The 22,017-nt window shown below is 34.6% G+C and overlaps 1 protein-coding gene across 1 annotated transcript in view; it reads right to left on the reverse strand.

The window, feature by feature from the left end:
* Nucleotides 1-22,017, reverse strand: part of CCDC178 (coiled-coil domain containing 178) — a 452,087-nt gene that overhangs the window by 269,830 nt on the left and 160,240 nt on the right. Inside the window, exons 16-17 of the mRNA XM_063077500.1 lie at nucleotides 6,115-6,260; nucleotides 2,510-2,660 (exon numbers count right to left, since the gene is read on the reverse strand). Of these exons, the coding sequence (XP_062933570.1) occupies nucleotides 2,510-2,660; nucleotides 6,115-6,260 (297 nt within the window). The remainder of the gene's footprint in view (nucleotides 1-2,509; nucleotides 2,661-6,114; nucleotides 6,261-22,017) is intronic.

Raw genomic sequence — 22,017 nt, forward strand, 5'->3', positions numbered from 1 at the left:
GCAGTATGGAAAGCATCTCTGAAATGTTCCTCCTTATAGCTGCTATCATAAACGTGGACAGCAAAATGATCAAAAAAAGCATCCATTCATTCATTCAATAAGTATTTATTGAGTGCTTCCCCTGTGCCAGACATGGTTATGAGCTTTTCGGATAGAGAAAAGAATGTGACAGAAAATTCCCTGCCCTAATAGAGAATATATTATTATAACAAGAGATAGGCAAACAACAAACATGAATAAATGAACAAAACAGGTTCAGGTAGAGATTAGTGCTCAGAGAAAAACATGAGCCCATATGATGCTTCCAAGTGGCTGGGGGTAGTTATACTTGGGAATGGGAAAGCAGGGACAGGCTTTTTGGTGAAAAAAAAATGTAAATCTCAATAATTTAGAGGCTGGTTATACAGGGTATTTTATTCATCTCTCTCCTGCTGACCATATTTTGCCATTTCACTAATTATTATTGTTCCATGAAAGTGCTGAAATGCCAGTCAATAAATGATTATTGACATCCCACTGTGTTCTCAGCACCAGTACGACTGGAAAATGTGCTTGAATTCAAATAACTAATTCTACTGCTGTGATAAAATATGAGGTGGGGAATGATGCTTAAGTCAGTAAATAACTTGTGACTTCTTATTTTAGAGGTGCATTTGCTTCTAGATTCCCCAGTCCAGTCATACCTTGAGATTCAGCCATTAGAGTTCCAGGAACTCCTCCAAGAGGAGGCATCAGTTACTGCCACTAGATGGCACCAGTTATTTTCATATTTTTAGGATTATAACTTTTCTATGTAATAGCCATATTTGCAATGGAAGAATATTACTTAGCACCATTGTCAATAAAATTATTATTCTTTTATTAATAATGTATTATAGGCTGGACCACAGCAATAGCACTAAAGATGATACGTTCATTCACCCACATACATTTGTTCTAAATGCATTAATCTTTTAAAAAATTTACTAACACTGACTTTAAATATGAAAAAAAGTAACTGAAAAATGTATATATCATAATGGAATACATAAACATCATAAATGAATATATAAGCATCATATCTGAATACATAAATATCAGGATTAAAAATACCTAATAAAAGTACATTGCAATATTACAAATATATTGTGATATTAAAATGTTTTGCAGAAAATGATTTTAATAAGGCACAGAAGAATTTTTTGTGAAGTACACTAACATTTATAAAGCAAATGTGTTTCACAGGGTCGAGTTTCCAAAGCCCTGCAGTTTCAGGTTTAGCCTAACTTCTTAAAATTACATATAGAAATGTTAACCTTGTAAAAGACAGGAAACTTTCCCCAGGCTAAAGCCTCTGATATAGGTATAGAATTGTAACACAGCAAAATTGCTGGCTCATAGGGTAGATGTCCTTAGTGCAGGTTAACCTTACTTATTTGTTATGTAAACATACTAAGGAAATTGCTGTAGGGAAAGAAGATGTTTGCTAAGAACAAGCTTTTGTTGGTGGATCAACTTAATCTTTTGCAAATTGCATTATGGAATGTCACTTTGTTATCTCACTGATGTTACCAGCCTCTATTGTTAAACTATACTCAGCCATAACTTCACCTATTATGCTTTTCTGTAACTTTCTGGTTTGGAGAATAAGTACTGAGACAGAACTCCAGTTCACTGTTAATTTCCCAAAGGAGGAATGCCTCTCTCTTGAGGGTTCTGGGAAGTTAACCCCTTTGGGGTGTCTCACCACTCAGAGGAAATGGGCTTTGAGTAATCCTTTGCATCTCCGTCACCCAGGGGAGAGAGGTAGAAAATCCATGTGAGGACAAAGAGAGTGCAACAATTTTTTACTTTTTAGAAAAAATTCCCCCAAATAATATTTCTAAATGTAACAAAAACTATTGTAAAATGTAAAATGGAGTAGGAATTAGTTAACTAAATGTATATCATTTAGCTATAGTCCAAATAAAATTTTAATATGTATAGGTTTGTAAAACCTGATTAATAAAAATACAAATCTAAAAGACACATTTTACCTCATGACTTTCCTGTTTCAAACTAGTAAATTTGCAGTGCCATTAAAATATTATCCAAATTTTTTCTAAAGGAAAAGGGCATGAAATATTCTCATTCCTTAAAAAAATGTTTGGTAAACATTCAAAGTATGTTTATTTAGAAACAAAGTATAACCATTCTCAGATCTCCCATTAAAAACATAAACATGGTTCTGGAATAAATATAATCCACAGTTTTATGTTAGCAGACTTCAAAATAAAATAAAGTGCAATAATAAAATGAGAGTACACATAAAATGTATTGAAAGTACAATATGTTGTGTGAATATATTATAATTACTTAGAAGAAAAATGAAACGTTTCATGTTTATTATGCTAACAAACTTATTTTTAAAATCTAAATATCCTTGCTACTTCAGAACAAAAATTTTGTTTCAAACTAACTAGCTGCTAACTTGACAATCGCTATATTACTTTCATTTTAACACAGCCAAAATAATACTCACTTCAATAGCTTCTAGAGTTTTTTGCCTCTTATCAAGGAGCATTCTAAATCTTTGCCCTTCATCAGATATTCTCTCTTGGCACTTTCTTTTCTCTTCAATGTAGTGATCAAACACAGCTTGTGCATGTTCCATTTTAAATCTTATAGTTAAAAATTTGTCCCTATGAAGAAAGAATTTCATGTGCTACTAATCAATTCATATTTTATTTTCTTAAATACATTTATCATATATTTAAAAAGTTGCAATATTAAAAATAACTTAGAGCTAAAAAGCCTCGGGATAATTCCCTTGACCCTTCCAAAGTCCTGCCTCCATAAAGCTACATCTAAGCGATCCAGGAAAAAGAAAATCTATGGAGAACTTTAGTGGACTCTCTCCATTGCCTACCCAGCATGCTTCTGTTCTTTGGCATTCCAAGAGAATCCCTCCTGTATGATTGTCCAAGACTGAGCATATATATTAAGATAGCTCAATAAAATGAAAGAGAAGGACTTAATTCCATGTAGAATAGCTTATGTCCACTCAATAATCAGTCATGTTTTCAAAGTTGCTGACAACAGCCACAGTGGAGAGAGAAAAAAAATGAGTACCTGGTGTTGAGCTGATGAATCAACCAATCCTGCAGCTTGCCCTACCCCTGGACTTCCTGTTATATAGGATGATACATTTTCTATGGTTGAAGTTGGTGAGTGAATGTGTGTGTGCATGTGTATTTTGTAATTTGCAATTAAATACACCTGATAAAAAGGAAAAATAACTTACAGTGAATTCAGTAGTTATATAAGGAAAAATACTAATAGAAAAAGTATCAATAAGTGGTTAAAACAACACTGGCAACAATAAACATACTTGGGAAATAACTGCGAGAGTTGAGCAGCAACCCCAAACCCAGAATAAGCATAGCTGCAAAAGCTCAGCATGGTCTTAGGCTACTCACATTAGTTGATATCTCTACTGATATAGAAAATTAAATCACTTGTGCAGTTAGCTATAAAGGCAGCAAGACTAATATTTTTGAGAGGGCTAAAATGTTAAGTATTGTTAATAATATCTCATTTAATACAACAAAACCAATCCTATGAAATAATTATTATAGACATTTACAGTTGAGAACCTAATTTGCATAATTAATTAGTTTGCATAAAACTCAAATAGTTAGTAAATGACAGAACGAAAATTCAAATCCTGTTCTGTCTTTGTCTGATTCAGCAGCTCAGCACTAAGTACTCATTTTTTCTCTCTGTTGTCATTATGGCTGTTATCAGTAAGTTTGAAAACATGACTCTGTGTTCACATTTAGTGAATGTGAGCCTCTTCTACATGAAATAAGGTCCTTCTCTTTCTTCTACCTTGCCTTGTCTTTTCCACTTCATTATTCATACCAACAACATCCTAAGTTCTTAAGTGATGTCTTATCTCAGTATCAACTAATAATGACATCATGGAGCATATAGAGCCAATAGAATTCACACTGGGAGGAGCTGCTGTGACCAAAACCATAAAACACTCATAGTGGCTTCCAACAAATATTGCTATATTATTGACCATATATACTTTGTTCTCTATACCAAGTGTTTTGAGATTGGTTTACATTCAATATAGCACTTAAGTATATATAGAGAGAAACTTACACACACTGTGTATATGTATCTGTATATTTATGCATGTAAATCATTTCCTTTCTCCTAGTGATTAAAAAGAGCAAACTTTGAAGTCCCATGGGTCTGCTTTTGAATCTTTTCACTTCCTAGTTAATAAGCAATTATAAAAATTAAGTGACAACCAATGGTAGCTTTGATTGCCATTATTTCTAACAACATATTTAAATTGTCTTGCATGTGCAAGGTTTGTTTCTCTAAAAAGATCTTCAGACACTTGAAGGTACAGTTTCCCAGTTGCCATTTCTTTGTCCTTCTTGGTTCCTTGCACTAGGCTCACTATGGTACTCAAAAAATAATTATCAACTCGATATGGTCACCTATTGAAAGTACCAGTAGATTTTTCGTACGCAGCTTATCTGCAGTAATCTTCCTTTGCAATCCTAGTTTAGGGAATCAATATGTACAGTTGAAAGAGCACACACTTTGGAACAGGATGGAGCTAAGCTGGAGTTAGCTCTACCACTAATTAGCTGTGTGTTTTTAAAACAATCATTTAAATTTCCTTACCCTCTGTTCCCTCAGCATTCATTTGAAAATGAAATTGTACAGTTTAAGAATTTGCTATGAGACTTGGATGTCATGAGCTATATAGATTGCCCAGCAAAGTGCTTGGCACATTAGTAAGTTATTCAATGGTACCTTTAAATATTACTTGACTTTATCCATCATCACTGTTAGTTAATAGTTTCACAAGAGGTACCATAGTATCAGCTTATTCTCTTTCTCCTTTTTCTGTGGGAAGGCTGAGTTTTCCCAAGTTTAGAGAGGGGACTGATTCACAGGGACATGGCGACCACTATTGTCTGAAAGGCAATATAATCTAGCCACAGTATGGAAGAAGTTAGAATTAAAATGGTAAGAAGCCTGAAGAAAAATTTTCATCAGCTGAATTAGATCTTTACAAGTTTAATGTAAATTGTATAGTCTTAGGTTTACACCTTTGAGTCCTAAAATATTCTTACAGATGTTAAACAATGTGGATAAATACCTTTTAAAGTAAATGATAGGTTTCCTTGTTTTTTTACATGATATACCAACTATGATTGAGTCTTTTTCAGACAAAGCTGTATAATCATATTGAAAATATGTTTTAACCCTGCAGTAAGAGTGAAATGAATCCTTACTGAGTATATTGACTTGACTCCATTAAAGTGTATCAGGCTGTGCATATCTGGGGTTGTTTGTTTGTTTTTGTTTTGTTTTGACACTTTATCCTTCAAGCCTTATGATTTTGCTAATGCTTATATTAGCCTGCTATATTTAAATCATACTACCATTCCGAAATGTGACCAATTCATATTCATCTAACAGCCTTCCAAGCCCAGTAGTCAATGTTTTACAAAACACGACATAAGAACCAAGACGAGGAAAGGAAGAGCACACAAATTATAAGTGAAGGTTGACAGATGCACCTTATGAGCCTCACAGCATGATCATCCTCCAAGCCACGGCCTTACTAACCCTTGCTGGGTACACCCCAACTGATGAGGGGTATGGAGAAGAGGTCTTTGAAGAAGAGAAATGTGAATAAATTGCATGAGGATTTGTAGGATGTCTATTTCTAAACTATTACTTCAAAACTGCAATCAAAACAGGATGGGTGAAAACACATAAATTATTAAACATAGCATATAAATACTGAGAAATATTGAAATTAATGTAGAATATTATTAATATCATTCAGAATAAAAGTTCTTATAGTTGGAAAAGAAAAAACATTCCCAGTTATTCAAATAAGAATATATTCAGGGCAGGAATGAAGAATAAAAGCAATTTATGTTTATGTTTTTATAAACCGAAATTATTAAATATCACATGTATATTTCATATTAAATTATGTAGAAAATATGGACAACTTTAAGAATACATTTTAAACATGAAAATGTGATTTTAATTATTTTATTAATAATATATTTAATATGATTAATATTTTGATAAAACTCAAATACTTACTTTAAATTTTCAAGTATCTCATCGAACCTTTTTTTTTCTTCTTCTTTTTCTTTTAATTCCAGATTCAATTCATCTATTTTTTTATAAAAAATAATTGTTTTACTTTTCGTCGACTCGATCTCTTTAAAAATCATTGAACGTTTACCCTGAAAAAAAAATTCAGGGATGTTTTATTTGAAATACTTGGATTTTCAAATCCTTTCAGTTTAAGGATAAAATTACATTGGCTGTGTGAACAATTAAAAGCAAACAGTAACCTCTTATCAATTTAAGTAACAACTTTGTTTTATATTCTCCAATGTTACATCTGATGAATTTTCTAAAAGATGGTTAAAACTATTTTCTCACTGTCTCTCTTTCTGTATCTCTCCTATACAAACTTGCCCCCCCAACACATACACCTTAAAATCAGGTAGTTTCAAGATGCAAATATGTGGTCACTGGTTTTCAAACATGTACCATGTACATTAGCAGTTGATCAAGGATATATATTGTTCTGATCTTTCAACCAAAAGCAGCCAATATTTACTACCGCATAATTTCCCAAGGTGGGCCTGTGCAATTCCAGAATAAAGAATTGATTTTACATCTATTTTTGCACGATCCCTTCATGACTGTTGGTGTTCATATTGAATGAATGAATTACTGATTGGCTGAGTTATTAAATATTGTTCCCCACATCCAGCATTGCTTCTAATTAGTGTTACTCTCCTAACTGACTCTACAGATCTTAATTGCTCTTTTTGCTCCTATTTTCCTCCATTTCCCCTCATATGCTTCCTAATCCTTTCTCTAATCTTATAGATTTCAAGAATGACTAATCTTTTATACTTATTCTCCAATAAAAATTTGCTGTTTGTCTAAGATTGTGAACACTGGGTACTATATTTGAATTTTCTTATTATCCCTGCCTTCTTTTCTTTTTTTTCTGGAAGTTCTGAAATGTTTCTAGTCATAAATAAATTTTTTTTCCTTATACTAGAATATAGTGGAAAGATGGCTAACCAGAATTCTTTGATGGACCCACTGGGGTATTTTGCTATTTCTGGGGGAGGGAAATCAACTTAAAGAAAAGAAAGAATATGGTATAAGTATGGATTAAAGTGAGAAGATAGGAGTGAGGGGATGGGCAACTCTGGGTACTAAACTTGACTTGTAGGTCAGATTCTGTAATTATTTCCTTAGTCTTAAATGAAGATTCTCATGGGAAACTGAGACAACTTTAGAAGCAATGATGTAAACTGAGACCATACCAGCCAATTCAGCAATGCTGAAGATGGCACCAGAGGATTCTACAATAAAGGGATGAAAGAGTCAGTGCACTTCTTGCAGACATCAGTGAAAAAAAAGCAAAAAATGTATTTGGCTGCTTTAATTGGTGGGCAGTATGTCCTCCTCCATGGCACCAAAATTGGAAATGGAGCAGCTGACGAGGTGAGCTGAGACCAGACCCTTGTGGCACCAGGTCCAGTCAAAATCCCTGGGGGAAAGGGAAAGACACACAGCTCAGCAGCTGCTGAGGCAAGCGGAGACCAGACTGTTGTGGCATCGGGGCCCAGTCTAAGGCCCAGAGGGAAGTGCACACAGCCCAGCTGCTGCCAAGGTGAGCCAAGACTCACGTGGCACCAGGGCCGGTGGGGAAGGGAAGTGCACACAGCCCAGCAGGCACCGAGGTGAGCTGAGACCTGCACAGCACCAGGCACTCAGTCTCCAGCCACAGAAAGCTAGAACAGGAGCCAAGGTGGTATAATATAGATCCTGCCACACCTTCTGTCACCACAAGGACAATTCACCACCACAGTACCAGCCAGGACCACCCGACAGGCAACCTGCCATTCACTTGAGCACACTGATATAAGAAGAGTCACCAGTAGAGCCTGCAAATAGAGGAGGAAGTCTTTAGCCTCATAGCAAATCCCAGAGTAATACAAGAAGCAAGTCCTTCACCAGATGACCAAACATCAATGAAACAATACTAGAACTACAAACAAACAAGAAGATATGACACCACCAAAGGAATAAAGTAATGATCAAATTCCAGACCCCACAGAACAAGGAATCCTTGAAATGTCTGAAAAAGAATTCTGAGCAATGATCTTAAGAAAGCTTAAAGAAATAAAAGAAGACTCAATTAGAGAGCACAAAGAAACAAGAAAAAATATCCAGAATATGAAGGAGGAAATTTACAAAGAGATTAATATCTTTAAAAAGAATGGAGCAGAACTCCTAGAAATGAAAGATTCACTTACACAACAGAGAGCTTAAGCAGCAGGCTAGAGCAAGCAGAAGAAAGAATTTCACATCTTGAAGATGGTCTTTTCGAAATAACTCAGGCAGACAAAAATAAGGAAAAAAGAATTAAAAATAATGAGGAAAATCTGAGAGACAGCAGACAACCTCAAGTGCTCTAACATCTGAACTGTGGGTACTCCAAAAGGGGAGGAGAAAGGAAAAGGTATTGAAAACCTATTCAAGGAAACAATAACAGAAAACTTCCCAGGGGTAGGGAGAGATGCAGACCTTTAGATCCAGGAAGCTCAAAGTTCCCCAAACAGATTCAATCCAAAAAGATGCTCTCCAAGACACATTATAGTCAAATTAGCAAAGTTCGAAGACAAAGAGAGAATTCTAAAAGCAGCAAGAGTAAAGTGTCAAGTCATCTATAAGGGGACCCCTATCAGACTAACAGCAGACTTCTCAACTGAAACCGTACAGGCCAGAATAAAGTGCAATGATATATTCAAAACACTAAAAGAAAAGAAATTGCCAGCCAAGAATTCTTTACCAAGCAAGGCTCTCCTTCAGAAATGAGGGAGAAATCATGTATTTTCCAGGCGAACAAAAATTGTGTCAGTTCACCACCACACAACCAGCCCTGCAAGAAATTCTCAAGGGAGTCCTTCATCTGGAATCTGAATAATGAATGTCACGACCACAGATACACAAGAAAGAGCAAAACCCACTGTTAAAACAAAAATGCCAATGAGAAAGAGCAAGAAGCTAAATCATGCCACCTCAAATATCCAACTAACATTGAAGAAGAGAAATAAAAGGAGAAATAAGGATCAAAAGATATTTTAAACATCTAAACAAAAAGCAATTCAATGACAGGAATTAAACAATATCTGTCAATAACCACCCTAAATGTGAATGGATGAAACTCCCCCCTCAAAAGGCACAGATGGACTGATTGGATTATAAAGCTAGACCCAAGTATATACTGTCTTCAAGAGACCCATCTCACATATAGAGAAACACATGCAGACTAAAAGCGAAGGGATAGAAAAAGATATACCGTGCAAATGGAAACCAAAAAGAAGCAGGAGTAGCTATTCTTATATCAGATAAAATAGACTTTATACCAAAAAAAAAAAAAGAGACAAAGAAGGCCACTATATCATGATAAAAGGATGTATTCAGCTAGAAGATGTAACAATCATAAATATATATGCACCCAATACTGGAGCACCAAGATATGTAAAGCAAACACTCTTAGACCTAAAGAAAGAAATAGGCCCTAATACATTAATAGTGGGTGACCTGAACACCCCTCTGTCAGTAGGGGACAGATCTTCCAGGCAACAAATCAACAAAGAGACACAGGATTTAAACTACATGCTAAGCCAACTGGGCCTAGGAGATATATACAAAACATTTCACCCAGCAACTAAAGAATATACTTTCTTCTCATCAGCTCATGGAACATTCTTCAGGATAGACCACATATTAGGTCACAAATCTAGCCTCAGCAAATTTTGAAAAAATTGAAATCATTCCAAGTATCTTTTTAGTCCATAATGGACTAAAATTGGAAATTAATAATAAGAAAAACTCTGGAAACTATACCAATAAATGGAAACTAAATAACAGGCTCCTAAGTGACCTATGGGGCCAAGAAGAAATTAAACAGAAAATCAAAAAATTTCTAGAAACTAATAAAAATAAAGATACATCATACCAAAACTCATGGGATACTGCAAAAGCAGTACTAAGAGGCAGATTTATTGCAATATGTGCTTATATCAAAAGAACAAAAAGACTTCAAATAAATAACCTAACACTATGCCTCAAAGAACCTGAAAAACAACAATAATCCAAATCTAAAGGTAGTGGATGGAAAGAAATAGTTAAGATCAGAGCAGAAATAAATGAAATAGAGACCCAAAATAGAGAAGATCAACAAAATAAAAAGTTGGTTTTTTGAGAAGATAGATAGATAAACAAACCATTAGTTAGGTTAACAAAAAAAAAAAGAAGAGAGAAGACCCAAATGACAAAAATCAGAAATGAAAAGGGAGACATTACAACCGATACCACAGAAATACAAAGAATCATTAGAGACTTTTATAAACAACTGTATGACAACAAATATGAAAGTCTGGAAGATATGGATAAGTTTCTAGACACATACAAACTACCAAGACTGAACCAAGAAGAGAGAGAAAACCTGAACAGACCAATAACAAGCAATGAGATTGAAGCAATTATTAGGAAGATTATAATTGCTTCCAACAAAGAAAAGTCTGAGTCAGGATGGCTTTACAGCTGAATTCTATTGAACTTTTAAAGAGGAGTTAATACTAATTCTCCTCAAACTATTCCAAACAATTAAAAGAGAAGCTGCTCTCCCAAACTCATTCTATGAGGCCAACATAACTCTGATACCAAAACCAGATAAAGACACAACAAAAAAAAAAAAGAAAGAAAGAAAATTACAGGCCAATATCCTTGATGAACCTAGATGCAGAGATCCTCAACAAAATATTAGCAATCAGAATATAGCAACATATTAAAAAAATTATACACTATGATCAAGTGGGATTCATCTCAGGGATGCAAGGATGGTTCAACATATGAAAGTCAATAAATATGATACATCACATCAACAAATTCAAGGACAAAGACCATATGATTATCTCAACAGATGCTGAAAAAGCATTCGACAAAATTCAACACCTTTCATGATAAAGACTCTCAACAAATTAGGTATAGAAGGAAAAAATCTCAACACAATAAAAGCCATTTATGACAAGCCCACCACCAGTATCATTCTGAATGGGGAAAAACTGGGGGCCTTTCCCTTAAGAACAGGAACAAGACAAAGATGCCCACTCTCACCACGTCTATTTAACATAGTACTGGAGGTACTAGCCAGAGTAATCAGGCATGAGAAAGGAATAAAAGGAATCTAGATTGGAAAAGATGAAGTCAAACTTTCCCTATTTCAAGATGACATGATACTATATATACAGAAAAACCTAAAGTCTTTATCAAAAAACTCCTAGAGCTGGTTAATAACTTCAGTAACTTTGCAGGATACAAAATAAATGCTCCAAAATCAGATGAATTTATATACTCAGATAATGAACTAACAGAAAGAGAAAAAAGGAAAGTAAGCCCATTTACAACTGCCACCAAAAAAAAAATTAAAATATCTAGGGATTAATTTAACCCAGGTGGTGAAAGACCTCTACAATGAGAACTACAAACCACTTCTGAAAGAAATTTTAAAAGACACAAAAAAGATGGAAAGATATCCCATGCTCTTGGACTGGAAGAATTAACATTGTGAAAATGTCCATACTCCTCAAAGTGATCTACAGATTCAATGTAATTCCCATCAAAATACCAATGACATTCTTCACAGAAATGGAAAAAACAACCTTACCCTTTATATGGAATAACAAAAGACCCTGAATAGCCAAAGCAATCCTGAGAAAAAGTAATAAAGCAAGAGGCATAACACTATTGGACTTCAAAGTACACTACAAAACTATTGTAATCAAAACAGCATGGTCCTGGTACAAAAATAGACATTCACACCAGTGGAGTAGAGTTGAGAACCCAGAAATCACCCCTCAGGCTTACAGCCATCTGATATTGGAGAAAGACAAAAATCTACATTGGGGAAAAGACTGCCTCTTCAACAAGTGGTGCTGGGAAAAACTGGATATTCATATGCAGAAGAATGAAACTAGATATGCATCTCTCACCATACACTAAATTCAACACAAAATGGATTAAAGACTTAAGTATAAGACCTAAAACTGTAATATTACTAAGGGAAAATATAGGTGAAACACTTCAGCAACTAGGTCTGAGCACAGACTTTATGAAAATGAGCCTGAAAGCACAGCAGTAAAAGAAAAAATAAACAAATGGGACTATATCAAACCGAAACGCTTCTGCACAGTAAGGAAACAACTGGCAGAGTGAAACAACAACCTACAGAGTGGGAGAAAATTTTTGCTAACTATACATCTGACTAGGGATTAATATCTATAATATACAAGGAACTCAAGCAATTATACAGTAAAAAAACAAATAACCCAATTAAAAAATGGGCAAAGGAGTTGAATAGACATTTTTCAAAAGAAGACATACAAATGGCCAACAGGTACATGAAAAAATGCTCAACATCACTAGTCATCAGGGAAATGCAAATTAAAACTACATTGAGATACTACCTCACCCCAGTTAGACTGGCTATAATCAAAAAGACAGTGAATAACAAATGCTGGTGAGGGTGTGGAGAGAAGGGAACACTCCTACACTCTTGGTGGGATTGTAAATTAGTACAACCACTATGGAAAACGATATGGAGGTTTCTCAAACAACTATAGATGGATCTTCCATACGATCCAGCAATCCCACTTCTGGGTGTATAGGCAGAGAAATGGAAATCATCATGTCGAAGGGATACCTGCATTCCCATGTTCATCACACCTCTGTTTATAATAGCCAAGACATGGAACCAACTTAAATGCCCATCAATGGATGACTGGATAAGGAAACTGCGGTATATATACACCATCAAATGCTACTCTGCCATAAAAAAGAATGAAATACTCCCATGAGCCTGGAGAAACATATGTTGAGTGAAATAAGCAAAGCACAGAGGGATAAATACCACATGTACTCACTCATATGTAGGAACTAAGAGAGAAAGAAAGGAGGAAAGAAAGACCACAGTAGTGTGTTGGACTTGCAGAGGGAGAGAACACTCCTTTGGCTACAAAGTGGAATGGGTGGGAAAGGGGGAGGTAGGAGGAGGTTGGGGATAATTAGGTGGAGGACATGGGGTGCAAATGCAATTTTTGGTAATGGGTATGCTGCCTGTATGAATCTGGCCCTCACTTCATGGTCACGACATGTGACAATCAGATTTGTATCTCATGAATATTCATAACAAATGAATGAATGAATGAATGAATAAATAAATAAATAAATAAGGTCAGGTATCCAAGGAAAAAAATATATATATATTAGAAATGTCCCCATAGCAGACTAGGTTTGGAGAGAAGAAACTGGTAGGTGTCGCATATCAGTAAACAGTACAAATGAGTATATCTTCAGTTAGAAAAAACATGGAGACCCGAAGAGCTATTTGTAAGTCTCAGGTATCACCACAGCATGTGCAAACACATCCACAATGTTGATGAGGTGGGGGAGAGGGTGAGGGAGGGAGGAAAGAGGTATTGGTAAAGGGACAAGAAAATCAACTACACTGTATATTGATAAATTAAATTTTTTTTAAAAAGTGCATTTGTAATTTGACCATACCTTGGCACTTGTATTTTCTCTAGCCTGGGTTACCCAGGTTTTGCAATTTGGAGGCTTTCCACCCAAAACTACTTTTGTGCTCAGGCCTAAAATGGTCTGGAAATCTGAATTGTGGTTAATTAATATTTTACTATGCAACATTTTTCATTATTTCCTTATTTCGAAAACTTTCAAAACACATTTTTGCTAAAATACTAGGTAACAGAAATTACATTCAGATTCTAAAATATTTCAGATTATATTTTTAATTTTTATTTGTTTTATTAAATATATTTTTAGGTTACCTAAATTTTGTAAGTTCAGATGCTACATATGAGATTTAAATTGGAGTTAAATATAATAAAAATTTAGAAATACAGTTTAACTTGGCCCATGATTGAAAGATAAAATTATTTGTCTCAGAACTCTGAAGTTCTCAGAAGACAGAAATGATGTCTATAGCATTGTCTGTATACCTATTGGCATAATTATTACTTAATAAATACTAATTAATGATGTTTGATATTACAACAGATTGACAGTTTCCTTAGAATGGGGTTCAGCAGCATGGCACACAAGGCATTTCTTGATCCGGCCATACTGAACTAGTTGCAAATCCACAACACAGAGCATTCTCTCATGACCTCTTTGCTTTGCAAATACCAGTTCTGATTTTAAAATGTTAAAAATCAAGTTAAAATTATGTAATAATAATAATAATGGAAACCATTCATTTAATACTTCCAGTGCCAATTATTTGTCTAGGTTTTTCATGTGTATTACCTCTGTTCTCTGCAACACCATGGGAAGGCAAGTTTTCAACCTCCACTTACTGCATTAATAATTCTCCTCATTCTTACACATCACCTCCTCTGCAAAACCCTCTCCCATTCCCTCAGTTCACTTGGGTTTCCTCTTCTGGGATTCTCTTACATCTCACTACATTGCCATCATGGCTCTGCTCACAATGTCACAATATTAATGTCCCTTTTTGCCTAGTCCCTCATAAGATAATGAACCAAGTCCTACTTTTACTTTCCCATCTCCAGCAACTTCCAACAATGTCTAATACATCAAAGTGCTCAATACAATTAGAAAGACAAATTAATTTGAAGGACAAACAAAATAAAACTAATCTCTCCTCTCTAACCTCCAACTCTTAGTATCTTCTACAGTATTGAGCACAGACACAATGTATTCAGACATATTTATGATTAAAATTTGTTTATAGTTGTTAGATATATGACCTTTGGCAATATTTAGTTAATATTTTTGAAGCTATTATTCAGATAAGGATATAACTGTGTTGGATTTCTTTTTTTATTGAAAAATAATTGATTATGCATATTTGTGGGGCAGAGTTTAATGTCAATACCTGAGTTCAATGACTGATGATCAAACCAGTATAATTAGCATGTTCTCCGTTACAAAACCTAATCATTCCTTGTGTCCATTAACCAATTTCTTGTTAACCCCCCTCCCACTCCCCCTTTTCCACCTCTAGTAACCACAGTTCTGTTCTCTCCTTCTGAACGTTCAACACTATATTGTGATTGTTGTTTCATTTCCCCCCATTCTTTTTTTTTAATTGAAACATAATTGATTATACATATTTGTTGGGTACAAAGTTGACTGTCAATACTAGTGAACAATATGTGATGATTAAATCAGGATAATTAGCATGTTCTTCATTACAAAACGTAATCGTTCTTTGTATCCATTAATCAATTACTCTCTAACCCTCTCCCTCTTTCCCTTTCCTCCCTCTAGTAACCAAAGTTCTGTTTTCTCCTTCTGAAAATTCAACATATTATTGTGATTGTTTCCTCCCCCCTCACTCCCTCCCTTTCTTCCTTCCTTCTTAGCTCCCACTTATGCATGAGGTATGCAGTATTTCTCTTTCTGTGCCTGGCTTATTTTACTTAACATAATTTTCTCTAAGTTCATCCATGTTGATGCGAATGGCACAATTTCATTCTATTCTATGGCTGAGTAGTATTCCATTCTCTTTATCCAGTCATCCATTGATGGACATTTAGGTTGATTCTGTATCTTGGCTATTGTAAATAGAGCTGCGATTAACATAGGAGCGCAGGTGTCCCTTTGACATGACGATTTCCATTCCTCTGGGTATACAGCCAGCAGCGGGATTGCTGGACTGGTCTGGCGGGCCCATCTGTAGTTGTGTAAGGAGCCCCCACGCTGTTTCCCGTAGTGCCTGCACTAATTTACAGTCCCACCCGCAGTGTAGAGGGCTCCCCTTTCTCTGCATCCTTATTTATCCAGCGTCTGTTATTCTCTTTCTGATAACAGCCAGTCTAACTGGGATGAGACAATATCTCAATGTGGATTTGATTTACATTTCTCTGACTATTAGAGATGTTGAGAATTTTTTCATAGACTTGCTGGCCATTTGTATGTCTTCTTTTGAGAAATGTCTATTCAGCTCCTTTGCCCATTTTTTAATAGTATCATTTGGATTTTTTTTACTGTTAAATTGTTTGAGTTCCTTGTATATTCTGGATATTAATTCCTCATTGAATGTTTTTTTTTTTTTTTTTTGCAAATATCTTCTTCCATTTTGTGTGTTGTCTTTTCACTTGGTTGATTGTTTCCTTTGCTATATAGAGGCTTTTCAGTTTGATATAATCCCATTTTTGTTACCTGTGTTTTTGAGGTCTTATTCATAAAGTCTTTCCCTGGTCCTACATCCTGAAGTGTTTCCTCTATGTTTTCTTCTAGGAGATTTATATTTAAGTCATATTTAAGTCTTTTAATATACATTAATCCACTTTGAGTTGATTTTGGTATATGGCAAGAGGTATGGGTGTAATTTCATTCATCTACGCATGGATATTCAGTTTCCCTAGCACCATTTGCTGAAGATGTTGTCTTTTCCACAATGTATGTTTTTGATGCCTTTCTCGAAGATCAGTTGGTTATAATTTTCTGGGCTGATTTATGGGTTCTCTATTCTGTTCCACTGGTCCATGTGTCTGTTTTTATGCCAGTACCATGCTATTTTGGTTACTATAGATTTGTAGTATAATTCGAAGTCAGATAATGTAATACCTCTGGCTTTATTTATTTACTCATCTTTGCTCAAGGTTGCTTTAGCTATTGGGAGTCTCTTGCTGTTCCAATGTTACGATTGTTTTTTCTGTTTCTGTGAAGAATGTCATTGGTCTTTTGATGGGGATTGCATTGAATCTGTAGATTGCTTTGGGTAGTATGGACATTTTTGTGATGTTAATACTTCCAATCCATGAACACAGAATGTCTTTCCATCTTTTGGTGTCCTTTTTAAATTTCTTTCAGCAGTTTTTTGTAGTTCTCATTGCAAATATCTTTCATCTCCTTGGTTAAATTTATTCCTAGCTATTTTTTTCTTTTGTTAGGTGTTTGCTTTCTTGATTGAGTTTGCTTTCTTGATCCTTTCCTGCTTGTTCATGGCTAGTGTAAAAGAACACTACTGATTTTTGTGTATTGATTTTGTATCCTGCAACTTTACCAAATTCATTTACCACCTCTAGGAGTTTCTTGGTGGAGTTCTTAAGTTTTTCTATATATAGAATCGTGTCATCTGCAAACAGGGACAATTTGACTTCGTCTTTTCCAATTTGGATGTCATTTATTTCTTTGTCTTGCCTAATTGCTCTAGCTAATACTTCCAATACTATATTGAATAGGAGTGGTGAGAGTGGGCATCCTCGTCTTGTTCCTGTTTTTAAAGGAAAAGCTTTCAGCTTTTCATCATTCAGGATGATGTTGGCAGTCAGTTTGTCATACATGGTTTTTGTTATGTTGAGATAATTTCTTTCTATTCCTAATTTGCTGAGATTCTTTATCATGAGGGAATGCTGAATTTTGTCAAATGCTTTTTCAGTATCTATTGAGATAACCATAGGTTTTTATCCTTGATTTTGCTGATGTGATGTGTTGCATTTGTTGATTTGCATATGTTGAATCATCCTTACCTCCCTGGGATGAGTCCCGCTTGATCACAGTGTATAGTCTTTTTGATGTGCTGCTGTATTCTCTTTGCTAATATTTTGTTGAGGATTTTTGTTTCTATGTTCATCAAGGATATTCACCTGTAGCTTTCTTTTTTTGTGGTATGTCTATCTGGTTTTGGTATCAGGATGATGCTGGCCTCATAGAATGAGTTTGGGAGAATGGCCTCTGTTTCAGTTTTTTGGAGTAGTTTGAAAAGGATTGGTATTAATTCTTCTTTAAAGGTTTGGTACAATTCAGCAGTGAAGCCATCTGGTTCTGGGCTTTTCTTTGTTTGGAGGCTGCTGCTCACTGCTTCAATTTCATTGCTTGTTATTGGTCTTTTCAGGTTTCCTACTTACTCTTGGTTCAGTCTTGGTAGTTTTTATGTTCTAGAAATTTGTCCATTTCCTTCAGATTTTCAAATTCATTGGAACATAGTTGTTTATAATAGCCTCTAAGGATTCTTTGTATTTCTATGGTATCAGTTGTAACGTCTCCTTTATTATTTCTGATTTCTGTTATTTGGGTCTTTTCTTTTGTTAGTTAGTCTGTCAATGGTTTGTCCATCCTAATTATCTTCTCAAAAAATCTGCTTTTTGTTTTGATGACCTTTTGTATCACGTTTTTGTCTCTGTTTTATTACGTTCTGCTCTGATCTTAATTATTTCTTTCTGTCTACTAATTTTGGGTTTGGATTGTTCTTGTTTCCTAGTTCCTTGAGGTGTAATGTTGTTTACTTGAATTCTTTCTTTACTTTTATGCAAGATTTATGATGTGCCTTTATTTTCATTAGTTTCAAGAAATGTTCTGATTTCCTGCTTTATTTCTTCTTTGATCCATATGTCTTTGAGGAGTATGTTGTTTAAATTCCATATATCTGTATAGTTTCCAAAGTTTTGTTTAATGTTAATCTCTAATTTTATTCCAGTGTTGTCTGAAAATTTTTGTGTGATTTCAATCTTTTTAAATTTGTTGAGACAATTTTTGGTCCACCATGTAGTCTACCCTGGAGCATGCTGTGTGCTGATGAGAAGACTGTATAGTCTACAGTTGTTGGATGAAATGTTCTGAACATGTTGTAAAGTCCATTTAGACTTCAGTGTAGTTAAAATCCAATATTTCTCTGCTGATTCTTTGTCTAGATGATCCGTCCAATGCTGACAGCTTTGTGTTAAAGTCCCCAACTATTATTGTGTTGGGTGCTATCTCTCTCCTTAGATCCAATAATGGTTACTTTATATATCTAATGTTAGGTGCATATATATTTATGATTATTATATCTTGCTACATTGATCCTTTTTTCATTATATAATTTTCTTCTTTGTCTCTTTTTATAGTTCTCTGTTTGACGTCTACTTTATCTGATATAAGTATAGCAACTTCTGCTCATTTTGGTTTCCATTTACATGGAATGTCTTTTTCCACTCATTCACTATTAGTCTCTGTATGTCTTTATTCGTGAAGTGAATTTCTTTAAGGCAGCATATAGTTGGTTCGAGTTTTTTAATACATTCAGCCAGTCTATATCTTTTAATTGGGGAATTTAATCCATTTGTATTCAGGGTTGTTATTGAAAGGTTTTGCTTTATTCCTGTTATTTTATTATTTTTATGATTGTTTTATATTTCTTTTCTTACTTTCTCTTATGGTGTTTATCTTTGCTGTTTGGTGTTTTTTGTAGTGATGAGATACATTTTCTTTTTCTTTTTCATTTGTGCACCTGTTCTATAAGCAGTTTTTATTCTTTCTTCTGTATTTATGATGATATATTTTGCTGTTTTGATTCCAAATGTAGGACTCCACTGAGGATTTGCTGAAGGGCTGGTCTTGTGGTGAATTCCCACAATCTTGTTTGTCTGGGAAAGATACTATTTATTCTTCATTTCTAAAGGAAAGCTTTGCTAGGGCCGGCCTGTGCCTGACGTGGGAGAGTGTGGTGCTGATAACACCAAGGCCATGGGTTCAGATCCCTATATAGGGATGGCCAGTTAGCTCACTTGGGAGAGCGTGGTGCTGACCACACCAAGTCAAGGGTTAAGATCCCCTTGCCAGTCATCTTTAAAAAATTATATAAATAAATAAATAAACAAATAAATAAAATATAAATAAATAAATAAATAAAATATAAATAAATAATAATGAATGAATGAATGAATGAATGAATGAATGAAAGTTTTGCTGGATATAGTATTTCTGATTGGGAGCCTTTTTCTTTTAGTACTGTGAATATGCTATCCCACTTTCTCCTGGCTTGTATTGTTTCTGTTGAGAAGTCTGCTGTTAGTCTCTTGGGATTTCCTTATAGGTGATTTGACACTTTTCTCTTGCTGTTTTTAGAATCCTTTCTTTGTCTTTGACTTTTGACAATCTGACTACTGTGCGTCTTGGGGAGGTCCTTTTTGGGTTGCATCTGTTTGGGGATCTTCAAGCTTCTTGGATCTGTCATACTGTATCTCTCCCAATACTTGGGAAGTTTTTGGTTATCATTTCATTAAATAGGTTTTTAATGCCTTTTTCTTTCTCTCCCCCTCTAGCAGACCCATAATATGGATATTTATACACTTAAGGTCATCAGAAAGATCTTGTGGTCTTTCTTCATTTTTGGAAATTCTTTTTTTTTTTTTAATTTCAACTATGTTAATTCAAAAAGCCTTTCTTCTAGTTCAGAAATTCTTTCTTCCACTTATTCCAGTCTGCTGCTTATACTCTTTATTGTATTTTTTATTTAAAATTCTTCAGTTACAGGATTTCTGCTTGATTATTTTTTACTGTTTCAATGTCTTTGTTGAATTTCTCATACATGTCTTAGATTTTTTTTTTTTATTTCACTGTGATATCTACCTTTTTCTTATCCATCATGTTCAGTTTCCTTACTATTGCCACTTGAGATTATCCTTCAGGTGATTAGCCAGCTTCCTGTTATTTGGAGTGTGGTACTGGAGAATTGTAGTCTTCCTTTGGGGGAGTCATGTTTCTCTGTTTGTTCATGCTTCTCATATCTCTGTGCTTATGTCTGAGCATTTGGTGGTGTAGTCACCTATCTTAATTTTAGAAGTGGTTTTTGAAGGGAGAGTCTTTTTCCTGTAGACGTGTTCTATATTGACAGTCAGGTTGTTCATTTTAAATTTGGATCTGGTTAAGTGTGGTAGTGCAGTCTTCATGCTACTTCTTCAACTGTATTCAATCTTGGAGTTGTTTGTGGGTGCCTTTGTGGCCTAGGCTGTGGGGCCCTCAACAGTTTCTTTTCGGTGTGGGTGTCTGTGGGGAGGGTTGTTGTGGTTGTGGGTGCAGCAGTTCTGAAGAGGCCTGATTTGGGCTCATTCTTGTTTTTGATGGTAAAGCTTGGACAAATAAAATTTCTTCTATAATCATTGATCTATTTTTATTATGTTTTTTTCTCTTTACCCAGTGTTCATCATTTATGTTTTATAAGTAAATCAAACACTTCATTTAGATTTTAAAACAAATTGCTATGCAAAATACCATTCTTAAATTCACTACTATATATAATATGTCTCTTTTATCGTTTCCATGACTGTTAATTTTAATTTCCCTTTTGCACTTAGTAGATATGTCAAATATTTTTAGTTTTTCTTATCAAAATCCTTTATTGGTAATGTCAAAGTCCTAGACTTGTCAAAGTATTTCTTTCATAAATTGTTGCTATGCAGTTTATGACTATTAGCCATTTATAAATAAATGGTAATTTGTATTTTAATTACTCCTTAACAAAGAATCAAATTGATAAGGAAAATGTGATTTAAAAAATATTTCTAGTATTGTACATATATTTTATTCTTTTTGCTAAATTTTTTGTTATTCATTTCTGATTTTACTTCTTGTGGTCAGTAAAAGTAACCTGGATGATTTGACCAGTGCAATGTAATGGTTAAGAGCATAGATTCCAGTGGCAGGTGTCTTGATCAGAATTTCAACTCCACCACTAATGAGCTGTGTGGACCTGTACAAGTTAATTAAAAAACAAGGCATCTGATTTCCAAAGGGTTATCATGAAGGTGAAATGTGTTATTGTGTCTGCACACTTATAACAATGCCTGGCACATATAAAACATGCAACAAATACCTATTACTATTATTACTATTAATATTATTATTTTTCCCTGTAATTTTTAAAATATTTATTTTGTGACCAAGTACATAAAAAACTTTTTTTAATTGATATGATGACACCTCTCTCTCATGGCTTACCTTCTATCCACCAACAAACCCTACTGGAACTACCTTTAAGATATATCTAGAGGATAGCAAGTTAAAGGCAATGTGAGCTTCCCACTTCCCCATATCCAATAATTCTCTAAAGATAACAACATTAGATGTGAGGATTTTCATGGGGGAAATATTTTT

Source organism: Cynocephalus volans, chromosome 13, assembly GCF_027409185.1.
Source record: "Cynocephalus volans isolate mCynVol1 chromosome 13, mCynVol1.pri, whole genome shotgun sequence".
Taxonomy (NCBI): domain Eukaryota; kingdom Metazoa; phylum Chordata; class Mammalia; order Dermoptera; family Cynocephalidae; genus Cynocephalus; species Cynocephalus volans.